This window comes from Astyanax mexicanus, chromosome 6 (assembly GCF_023375975.1).
Source record: "Astyanax mexicanus isolate ESR-SI-001 chromosome 6, AstMex3_surface, whole genome shotgun sequence".
NCBI classification, from domain to species: Eukaryota; Metazoa; Chordata; class Actinopteri; order Characiformes; family Acestrorhamphidae; genus Astyanax; species Astyanax mexicanus.
In genome coordinates, this window is record NC_064413.1 from 46,873,788 (window position 1) to 46,886,607 (window position 12,820).

General features: G+C 35.9%; 1 protein-coding gene across 1 annotated transcript in view; it reads right to left on the reverse strand.

Moving 5' to 3' along the window:
* Window positions 1–12,820, reverse strand: part of fars2 (phenylalanyl-tRNA synthetase 2, mitochondrial) — a 249,150-nt gene that overhangs the window by 103,871 nt on the left and 132,459 nt on the right. The window contains exon 6 of the mRNA XM_022673398.2: window positions 10,341–10,501. Within this exon, the coding sequence (XP_022529119.2) occupies window positions 10,341–10,501 (161 nt within the window). The remainder of the gene's footprint in view (window positions 1–10,340; window positions 10,502–12,820) is intronic.

Consider the following 12,820-nt stretch of genomic DNA (forward strand, 5'->3'; position numbering starts at 1 on the left):
CCAGAGTATTTATAAAATATTATAAAATGTGAGCTATACCACATAAGAAATTACTTTTTATTCTATCTAAGCTTTATTTAGAGCAAGGGAGACCTTTATCCACCATCCAACCCAACATCAAAAGAGTAATTTAGCATTTTTTTTTTAAAGATAACAGCATGTATGAATACTAAACCGATAGACTGCATGATGAAACTCCAGAAATCAATGTCTAAAAAATGATATTAATAACAAACTGTGTATATCCAAGATAAACAATGTAAAATACACAATATTGGGCAAATATAATAAAACTGGTAATAAGTAATTGAAAAAGAAAAATGTGCGAAAATGTTTCTTTTGCATTAAGCTGTAAAAAAAGATGAAATACTTAATTACGCTGAAACAATGTATTGTGCAGCTAGAAATCACGTATTAATGTCTACTGGAAATGACCTAATAACTCAGCATGGTTTAAGTGAACGAGTGGAGATTTAGCGGCTAATCTACTGGCCGTAAGCTTCTATTATGCTTTAGCTGCATTTGCCTGCATTAGTGTAAAACTAAGAATCAAATTTCAGTCAGAACTGATCTCTTGCCTTCGGAAAAGCTATAAAATTGATTTTAGTCTGAAGCGCTGCTCTAAGCTGTTTTTTTGGATGGAGAAACCCTGTGTGAACTCTGGAGCTGAGAAAGTTCAGCTCAGTTTGAGCTGCCGGTCACCAAGCTAAACTTTCCCCCACGCTACATGACCTCCTTTTCCTACACTTGGCAACATTTTTCACAGGACTTTGATGCCATAATGTTCTAGAGTAACATTCACATTGTGCAGCTCTGTACGTGCGCAGACTTTCACCACCGATATTACCTTAACCTCCAGAGCTAGTGCACGTACATGATAAAAACACAGGGAGAAAGCGCTGGTTAAAGGGGCGAGGTGTGAACGGGGTGTAATGCAGTAGGTGGAGGATGGAGAACAGGCTTGAACTCTGAGTGTGACCTGCTGCTGCTGAAGAGCTGAAGGCTTCCAGTCCACATTCATACATTATAGATAAAGTTCAGGCATCAGGCAGTGTGCACAGTGTTTTCATTACAAGAGAAAAGACAGTCATGTGGGGTTATTTTTATCTGTAAAGCGAACAAGTAACAGCTGTGCGGATTTAAATCGAAAATTAAATATTTAAAACTGTACACAAACCCAGATCACTAGTGAAAGCCTTCTGTTCACACTGATAGTTAATGCATCCCAATCAGAAGATCCATCACACTGCCAAACCTTAAACATCTTCTCCCGCTAAAATCCAGATTTCTTGTTTTTTTGAGCAATACAATAGGTCTCTCTGAGTTGTATATGCATGCTGCATAAAAAAAAACACTACCTCAACCTCTATTGTCTGTAGTATCTAGTAAAAGAAAATGTTCAGAAAAACATTAGTCAATCAGCACTGAAGGCAGCCAGGCATGTCCCATCAGACAGCGCTAGAAACAGCATGGCAGTTCATTCCTGTGTTATTTGTGCAAATAGCATATCAGTGGTATATGCTTTGCCCAGTAATTCAGAGCTAAGGAACTAATGGTTAGAATTTGTCTATTGAGGAACACCGACAGCGAAATACAACTGAGATAGGTAGGTGCATGTTTAAAACAGTTTGGTTCACATTAGTTAAAAATAAAAATCTACCCCTGGATTTTTACTTTCTACACCTGGACTACCCACCTCTGTGTGTCTACATAAGTTTACATAGGATCTCCACTGGATTTGCTGTTTTACAGAGACTCTAAGAGTAGGTCAGTGGCTGAACTGCACCTAGCAGGGCATTATTACACATGTTGTAAAGTAACATATGACATTGCAAAGACTGTTATTAGTGTGAAAATGTCAATTTTAAAACGTTTCTAACTGTTTTCCGTCTCTCTGCCTCCTGGTGTCACAGTGTTGTTAGCCAATCAGAGGCGATATGTTTGCACATATGAATATTCATAAGCAAGAGCCAAAATCCTATCGTTTTTTCCCCCCCACACACTCCTCCACTGGACTAAAGCATTGTTAATACTGGATGAGTGGAGCAATTTTCCCCCAAAAACAGCTAAAATGGCATTTATTCATACTACAGACCACAACTAGACATTTTAAAATGAATGGAAAAATGATAGAATGAGATCACAACACACAAGACCTAATACACAATACACATATCACATCCAACACACACATCACATCCAATACACACAGCACACATACACAATACACATATTATACACAGCACACACAACACATATAACACACAGCGGACACAACACACAACACACATATCATTCACAGCACACACAACACACATAACACACACAGAACACATAACACACACAGCACACATACACAATACACATATTATACACACAACACACATAACACACATAACACACACAGCACACATACACAATACACATATTATACACACAACACACATAACACACATAACACACACAGCACACATACACAATACACATATTATACACACAACACACATAACACACACAGCACACATAACACACACAGCACACATACACAATAGACATATTATACACAGCACACACAACACACATAACACACAACATGTATCACAAACAACACAGCTAACACACATAAAACACACATAACAAAAACAGCACACACAGCACCTAACACACAACACACATATCATACATAACTTACACAGCACAAATAGCACACACATAACACACAATACACACAGCACACAATACACAATACACATATTATACACAGAACACACAACACACATAAAACACACATCACACATAACACACACAGCACACATACACAATACACATATTATACACAGAACACACATAACACACACATCACACATAACACACACAGCACACATACACAATAGACATATTATACACAGCACACATAACACACAACACCTAACACACAATACACATAACATACACAGCACACACAACCCACAACACATATATCACAAATAAAACACAATACACATAACACACAATACACACATAACAAAAACAGCACACAGCACCTAACACACAACACACATATCATACATAACTTACACAGCACAAATAGCACACACATAACACACAAAACACACATAACATACACAGCACACACAGTGCAGTGTTAGTTTAGGATGAATTCCAGAGCAGTAGCTCGTCTACAGAGCTCTGTTCCTGAGCGCACATTCCTGACCCTGCAGGCTAATGTGTGCGTGTGTGTGCTGTTCGCTTGACCTCAGGTATAATGGTAGAAGGAAAAAACATCAAAAATGAGGGAAGCTCTGAACAGGCGTGTGAGGCTGAATACAAATGAGAGCAGCAGCACCGCAGGCATTAAAGCAGCTATCAGCAGGCTTTTACAGAGCAGGAATAAGATCTTTTATACAGGAGATGGGAGATGGATGCATATGAACTTCAGATGAGCTTCAGACTGAGGAGACCAGGAATGGGATGTAATGCTGCACAATGAATGAATGAATTAATGAATGAATTTATTTATTTATTTATTATCATTGTACACTGTTCATATTGCTGAAAAGTTACTTTATTTCAGTGATTCAGTTCAAAATATAAAATGCATATATTATATAGATGTATTAAACACACACAGTGATCTATTTTAAGTGTTTATTTCTTTTATTGTTGATGATTATGGCTTACAGCCAATGAAAACCCAAACATCAGTGTCTCAGAAAATTAAAATATTATATAAGACAAATTGGCACTTTTGACAGTGTGGGCAGTGTGCCAAGTCTTGCTGGAAAATGAAATCTGCATCTCTATAAAAGTTCTCAGCAGAGGTTCAGCATGAAGTGCTGTAAGATTTTGTGGGAAAACAAAACTGCACTGACTTTAGACTTAATAATAAAACACAGTGGATCAACAGCTGCAGATGACAGACATGTCTCTCCAAACCATCACTGATCATCAGTAAATTTTACATGTAAATTAGAAATCAAGGGAGCAGAGTCTGGAGGAAGAGTGGAGAGACACACAATCCAAACTGCTTGAGGTCTAGTGTGAAGTTTCCACCAATCAGTGATGGTTTAGGGTGACATGTCATCTGCACGCTTCTCTCTGCTGACAAGTTTTATGGAGATGTGGATTTCATTCTCCAGCAGGACTTGGCACACTGCCCACACTGACAAAACTACCAATTGGTCTTATATAATATTCAAATTTTCTGAGATACTGATTTTTGGTTTTTCATTGGCTGTAAACCATAATCATCAACAATAAAAGAAATAAATGCTTAAAGTAGATCACTGTATGTAATATATCTACATAATATATTAGTTTAACATTTTAAATGGGATTATTGAAATAAAGTAACTTTTCAATGATATTTAATTTTGTTTAAGGCTTTGGTCCTGACCTTCTGGTGTGAAAACACTACTTACCAAACTTTTTAAACAAAAACTAATATAATACCATGAAAAACATATCAAATTTATTTTAATATAAATAATTACTTTTGTACATAAGATTACTTAAAAATAATAAAATAAACAAAAACATACTATAAGTTTTTGACAATAATGAAAAAAGAGTACATCTAGACTTTTTGGAGATATTAGACTGCATTTAAGAAGAATACACTTTTTTGACATTTTTTTTTTGGCAGTGTTAAATTATTTTGTATTTTTTTTTTCTTTTTTTTACAGATAACTATGCCACACAGCATGCTCTTCTCTGAATTGTGGTTTTAAAAGTGTTGCTCTGCTGCAGTAAAACTCTGATTTGCTTATTTCCACTATGAGTGCCTTGTAATGACTGCAGCCATGGTATTGCACTTCCATTGCTCTCTGTCATCATTTATTTATATCTTCACTGTTTTGGGGAGTAACTAACAGAAAAAGCAATCTTTTCTCCTCTTATCTAAATCCCTAAATTCATAGAGAAAGCAGTAGTGTCTTCTTTAGTTCTTTATGTTGCTAACAAGTAATAAAAAAATAAAATTAACCCAATTAAACGTAAGCAGTACTGTAAAAAAAAAAAAAACTGCACACTGTACCTAATCCTCAGGCTTGCCTAAAACTGTGTCGAGTTACTCTTTAGTAAGCGTAATTACGTGGTTTCTGCACAGACACTGCACGATATTCATGATCATACAACAGCATGTGATGCAGTGTTCATACACAGCAGTATATGATACGATATCAGAAGCTATACTTCCAAATCCAGCTAAAATGACTTAAAGTGTGCACAGACTTACGCATGCAGCTCAGTTTGCACAATGCTAATTGGTGGGTAAGATCATTGGTGGGTAAGATCTACTGCTTGTTTGCTACATCTGGTTTGCAGCTTCTTTGCACACCAAACATGTTTTGGCTCATTAACTGAATTTAGGATTTGGGGAAGCAATGTGTGTAAATCTGCATTTTGGCTGAAGCTTCATTTTTACAGCTAAAAACACTGTTTGATAATTAAATTAGTGATTATGGTTAAAACTTAACTGTTAAAGAGTTAAAACTACCTCAATCTCAAAATAACATTTTTGCTGATCTTGATATCCATTAGTATGGTCTCACGGGGGGGGGGGGGGGGGGTGGGGGGTGGGGGGGGAATGGATGGATGGATGGATGGATGGATGGATGGATGGATAGATAGATAGATAGATAGATGGATAGATAGATAGATAGATGGATAGATAGATAGATAGATAATAAGTTAATTACAATAATAGTTAAATAAGATTCAAGATTCAAAGGGTTTATTGTTATGTGCACAGTAAGAAACACGTTTCCTTGTACATTGAAATTCCTTCTATGTTACTTGCTAAGTATGCTGCAAAGATAAAAGTATAAAAAATATACAAATTACATGTTAATTCTTCTTAATAATTAACAGTTTATGTCTCTTTAAAGGTTGTAATTAAATTATTATTTTTATAGCTATTGTTTTTATTTTTTATTATATTTTGATTATGATATTAGTGGCAAAAAATGCCCTAAAATAAAAAAATAATAAGGTTTATCCATTTTTTTATAATTCATGTACGACATAATACATAATACTCAATTATTTTTGAAGATATACATTATTTACTTACCCATCCAAATAATTTAATTTAAATGTTCCAATCACTTTCATGGCCACAAATGTCACACTTTCTGCAGAGTCAGTCACTACAGATCTCCAAACTTCATGAAGCCTTCATGGAGAGGGTGCAATGCAAAGCCTCAAATGAAGTGATGTGAGTGACGAATCACTCTTCTGTGTCTGTCAGTCCAACAAACCAATCTTGGTTTGGAAGTTGTATAAAGAAAATGACTTTTCTGACTGAACTGTGCCAAGTACAAAGTTTGGTAGAGGGGGGATTATGGTGTGGGGTTGTTCTTCAAGAGGTTGGCTCAAGCCCATAGTGAAAGCAACTCATAATGATTCAGCATAACAGGAGATTTTGTACAAAGTAATGTACAAAAAAGACACGGATAAGCGAGTTCTGGAAGTGTGGAAGAATATAACTGGTCTGCACAGTGCCACACCTCCTCTTCCAACATCATTGTCTGACCTTGCATAAGCAATTCTGGAAAAATGGTCAAAAAATACCCATAAACACACTCCTAAACCTTGTGTAAAGCCTTTACAGAAGAGTTAAAGCTGTTATAACTGCAAATAGTGAGCCAACATCATATTAAACCCCTATGGATTAGGAATGGGATGTTATTCAAGTCAGAAAAAGACTACTTTTGACATTATATGGATGTAAAAAACCTATTGTACAAAATATACTATGTCTATATGCAACTAATCAAAAATACCATTCAGAAACTCTGTGTTTTGTTTTACCTTATTTTAACAAAGTCAGAATATTACACAGTGAAACCTCTTTTCAGTCATAAATCATTGTGTAAGAGTGTGTGTGTGTGTGTGTGTGTGTGTGTGTGTGTTTACACCCTTGGGGAAAACCACATTAGATATTTCAGTCTGCATAACAGAGTGTAGAGAGTACAGTCACTTCTCCCAAAAGTTTCCACCACCATAAAAACTCAAACATTTACTCGCTCTAATTACAGAAATTAAATAAACAACAACAAGGGGGTGACAGAGTACACATTACACTATACAAACTCATTAAGCTACAGCTAGCAGACACTTGATGGAGGTTTAGGTAATTGTAAACAACTAATTCTGTGGGCACCTTGAGGGTGTTTTACAAAGCCCCAGTGTGCATGGTAAGCAGGTCAGTGTGAAATAGCTTCTGACTGCTCCAGTCCTTCATTTCACACTGAGTAGCGTAAATAGGATCGAACAGCGAGTTTAAAGCAGAGCACACTGGCCCAAGACAAAATACAAACACAACATGCCAACAAAGACAAAAGGAGGAGGACTACTGGAGATTAAAAACGGTCTACAACAGGGTTTCTACTGGGATAGCCATGTGACTGCTATTTTTTTTACAATTGTTTCTTAAATTATACATTTAAATACAAGCTACAGTAAAAGAGAAAACCAAACCTTTAATGGTTAACAAGTGTTAGCTTATATGCAACATATACAAAAGAGTTCACTCTCATATTAATGACCAATAATGGCATATTTACAATGGTTACATGTCCCATTATTTAATCCAAAAGAAGTGTTTGTACATAATGTACCCCTAATGTACATAAAATATTAGGTAGTTTTTGTATGATATTTCAGTCTGGACCCTTCTTCTGGTCACCTGTATATCACCTTCACACTGTTCAATAATGTGTACCCTCATTTTTGCAGTTGTAACATGTTTCTATACAGTTCTAAAACATTGTCTTTCCTTTCATATAGTTCAAGTATACCTATTTACTATTGCTCTACAGTATTGTTCATCAACAATACACTGGTTCACTTGGCTAATTTGTAGCTTTTCTAATCTTTCTAATCTTGCAAACTAAAGAATGCTGGTTTGTGGGTGCTTGGTCAAAGTTTTTGCACAAAAACTACAGTTTTCGGGTGTTCTGTAACATTTATCAAAGTACCAAGTACCTAGTACCAACAAGCCGTAAGAACCAGTGTAAACTGTTGCTAGCCAAGGCATGGTTACGCTAAGCATTGACCACACATTTGTGTTGAAAGTACTCATATCAACCTCATCTGCTGACTTGCCATGGACAGTAGGTACAGATCCCACCCTCAGACGAAGTCTGAATGCTAATCCTGGTCTCAAGTAAAGTGGCAGACCTTCAACTGATCTAGTGGGTGGAGCTCTGGAAGGAATTGACTTAAGCCAGGCGGACACTGTGCGATTTTAGCCCGATTTTAAGCCCGATCTGGTCGGATGCGACTGAATTTCATGATCGGGCCGAATTTTAGCTTGATCGTGCGTCGTTTGTCGTGCAGTGTGAGAGGGGAAGCGATGTCCGATTAATTGCCCATAGGAGCTGCGAATGAGCAGTCGGACGCGACCAGGGATTTCTGACATGCCAGAAATTTTGGTCGCTTGTCTCACAGTGTGAGCTGTTTTGCGGGCCGATTTCTTAACGTCACGACCTGTTTTCCCAAAAATCTGCACAGTAACTATAAATTATTATTAGTCATATTTATTTCTGTCAGTTATAAGGATTTATATTTATGTTCGGTACACAGACTTATAGCTTAATATAGCAGACACAGGCATTCTGATGTTTAAGAATTTCAACAGATGCTTATTCTCAGTCAATAGCTGGAGTTTTTGAAAAGAAAAATTAAAAGAGAAAATATCTTTGACAAACATAAATTTATTTTATTTCACTTTGCTATTATATCTGAAAAATAAAGCACATTGTCATTCGTTTCTTTTCGCCAGGGCAAATTTATTAAAATTATAAATATGTTAATTTATTAATTAAAATCTCGTCCAGTGCTCCAGAATATTAGCCACGCAAAGCCAGCTTAGCTCAGCGCGTGGCATTGCGCGCGGAATTGCCCGCATAATAACCTCTGTCTTCTAAAATAAACGTTTTAATAAATAAGGTCGGAGAAGTGTAGTAAAATTAGTGCTATTAAACTTACTAAAGCTAATAAATGTACTGATAATTAATCAAGATAAATCAGACAAAATGCGCTGCGCCTCTCTCTCGCTCTCTTTCGCAGCGCGGAGCTGAATTCAGCGCGAGGCTACAGGAACTCAGTTCAGTTGAATAAAAATAAGTATGGGCCTGTAAGTACAAGCAAAGGACCTGTAAGTAAATATAGTCAAATATAAAGAATAGTTTGAGGTTTTGGTGAGCTGTTTTCATGATTTGAAACTGAAACTAACTGAAACTTTGATTATTCTGCAGAAAGCCTGGGTTATTTTAAACGAATTTTTAATGAGTTTATATTTTATATTTTTTATTTATTCATTTAAATTATTTTTCTTCTTTTATTAATCAAATCATTAAATATATATCTTCATAAGATATAATTTTTTTCCCTTTTATGTCAATTTTTATGATCTTTTTTTAAGGTCCTATTTTTCCTTTTTTACGTATATATTTTATTCGTCTATAATAAATGTCAGTTTTTATTCCTATTTTTATATATATTATTAATCCCTTTTAAACTGTTAATGCTCAGCGGCACTGTAAATGAGGGTCCCTATCCAGTGTGAATAATCGATTGCTTGTTTAATATTCAGTGTTGCAAAACCAGTTTTTACATAAACAATAAACAGAATAAAAAATAAAATTATTTTATTTTATTTAAGCTGCTGGTGTTTCTTTCGCAGCCTGACGCGCAGTCATTTTTCTATGCGCTCTCCTTCTGTAAAACGGACCACGTAGAGTCCACGTACGTCTCTTCCGTGGACTTTCAGCGCACAACAGGGCACAAATAAGCAAAGCTAAGCGCTTTCTTTTGCAAGGCGTTGTGTTGAAGCGAGAGTTTGTACGCAAAGAAAGCTCCGCCTACGGGCTGCGTTTAGACGTGCAGTGTAAGCTCCCCCGTCGCAGCAGGTCAGTCGGACCGTACAGTGTGTGCAGATGAATCGCAGGCGTTGTTCATACACGACAAACGATTCAAACGTGCTGTTTGAGCTCTCCAGAACGCATCCGATTAAAAAAATCGCACAGTGTCCGCCTGGCTTTATGAGGGGTGAATCCTGACACCAAAATCTTTTAAGTAACTGACAGAAAACAGATAAATATATATATTTTTTCCAGTTATTAAAAGGACAGTCAAAACTCAAGTGGAAATACAAAAGCCTGCAAAAAGCAGATTAAGCTGCAGTTGTGTTTAAATAATTTTGGATTTAAAAATCCAACTTGTAAGGGCATTCCAATTAAAATTCCACCATCCACGTATAGCAGATACAAGCAGCATAAGCTTTCCTAACTGTACGGACACTGTTCGTAGTGTTTTTGATGTGTAAATCATACCTGAAAGGTGACCGAGTCATAGATGTTGGACAGGTGGAACTGCTTGAGGAAGCGCTCGTCCTGGCTCCAGAAGAGACGGATGTCTGGGATGCCAAACAGAACCATGGCGAGTCTCTCCAGGCCCAGTCCAAAAGCCCAGCCTATCTTATTCTCAGCACCCGCTGCCAGAAAAGAAGAAGAGCACAATGCCTCAGATTATTCCTTTGTTTATAATTCAGAAGTTTTTGTTCAGAAGAAAACAGTTTCTCTAATAAAGTTACATTTCTCCGAGAAGGCACAGCACCAGCAGATCCCCCTGCTGTTTGTTTGTTCATCACACTGCTGTTGTCTGTGTGTTTTCAACTTTCCAGTCCCAAATCCACCCTCTAGTGTTACACAAATATACCGTATTAGAGGCAGAGATTCAGCTGATCAATCAACGTCTTTCCAGCTTAGAAAACTGCACAGATATAGATATCTTGACTTTCATCTAACTAAACTTACTAACTGAAGTTACTGTGCTTTATATTCATTAAAGTTAGTCCCAGAGCTACACAAGGCCTAGAGGGCATAAAAGGTTGTTAGCTTTCAGCTTTCAGCTTTCAGAATAAAAAAATATGAACCTATGTAAGATAAGAAGATGGAATGACTGAAACAGTTCTGTGGCTCAATGATGCAATTAATGCAGACATATAGTAAGATCTGTTCCATTTATACTTTAATATGATTAAGAATTTAACCAGTTGGAGGTCTGATTAACAGCCAAAAGGAAATTCAGCGAGCTTTGGATGGTAGAACTACGGTGGCCCTGAAGGGCAAACCACATAAAAAAAAAAAAATGGCAAGAAAATAAAAAAGAGATGCACTTAAATAAAAGGAGCGATTAAAAATAAAAAGAAACACACAAACAAAAAAAGCAGAAATAAAAAAACTAACACACTTTTATAAAAAGATGAGCAATAAAATAAAAAATAAACACAGTTAAAAAAAAGATAAGCAATAAAATAAAAACGGGCACAGTTTAAAAAAAAGATGAGCAATAATAAAAAAAACTGACACTGTTTAAAAAGAAAAGTTGAGCAATAATAAAAAAAAAACTGACACAGTTTAAAAAAAAGTTGAGCCATAATAAAAAAAAACTGACACCATTTAAAAAAAAGTTGAGCAATAATTTAAAAAACTGACACCTTTTAAAAAATAAAGTTGTAATTATAATTATGAGAACTATCTGCTTAAAATACGACAATAAGATAACAATTCCACCTTAAACCGCACCGCAGTAACGGGAACTGCTGTAGCATTTAAGGTGGAATTGATAATCAGTATAAACTTATTTTAGACTGGTAAACTCGCAGTGGGTGTGTTTGTGTTGGTTTTACTGGGATTATGAGGAGTAGAGAGTATTAATATTACTGTAGTTCTGAAATATCACTGACATTAGGGCTGAGAAACTCTTCAACTGTGATTAAAGGCTAAAATTAAAGTGCTACCTTAAGTGGCCACAAGTTCAGCCGTGTTATTCTGCTGCGGGATATACTGTTATACTGGATTTGAGATTCCTATATTGTGACATAAATGTGATTAAATATGATTTAATGTTCCTATAATGGATTTTCACCTGTTTGTTATAAAGAATAAAATAGATGCATTTTATACACGGCCATGGATGAATGTTTTTGTACAAAAATGCAATATTTACATGATTTATTTTTATAAGAGCAGTATAGGACTGTTATACTGTCCTATAAACTAGCTGTTAAACTAGTCGTCTTTTGCCAAAACCTGTATCGGTTCAGTGTTCATCAAACTAGCTATACACAGATTAATTATGATAAGTGATTCTGATGTAATGGTTTTACGTAAAATGATTAGTAAAATCTTACCGATATCAGTTCAGAGTTTAACATACATTACATACAAATTAATGTTAAATTATTGCTTCACAGATGTTCTCTTTTATCAGTGTTTATTGTACTTTAATGTGACAGACTTGATATAATCCAAAACATATTATCTTTCTGCTAACCACTGTTCTCTTCTCACATACATTTCTTTTCACTTTCTTCAGAATGTCCTCTTTGTTTGTGTGTTTGGAGCACCAGCTGACAAGAAAGACTTTTACTCCCATCTCTCAAAAACTCATCCCTCTGTACCATCCTTAGTCCAGAAGTCAGTCTGAAAACCAAGTTTGACTTAGCCTCTAATTTCAGGAGTCTTAACACAGTGTATCTGAAGAATATATGTACTTTGGTCCAAACACTTACTGATAAATGAATAAATAATTTTCCCAGTTAGCCCACATCTGTCCCATTGAAACACCTGGCCCAAGTATTGCAGCCAGAATCGAACAGTTCCAAAATGCAAAGATTTACTTATGATTTAAACAAAATTTAAAAGATTGACAGATAGCTACTTTATTGATCCCAAAGGAAATGTAGTAGCCAGTAGCAGTTACACAGTACAGCACAGTAAAGAATGAAAATGTGAGTACAGGCACAGCA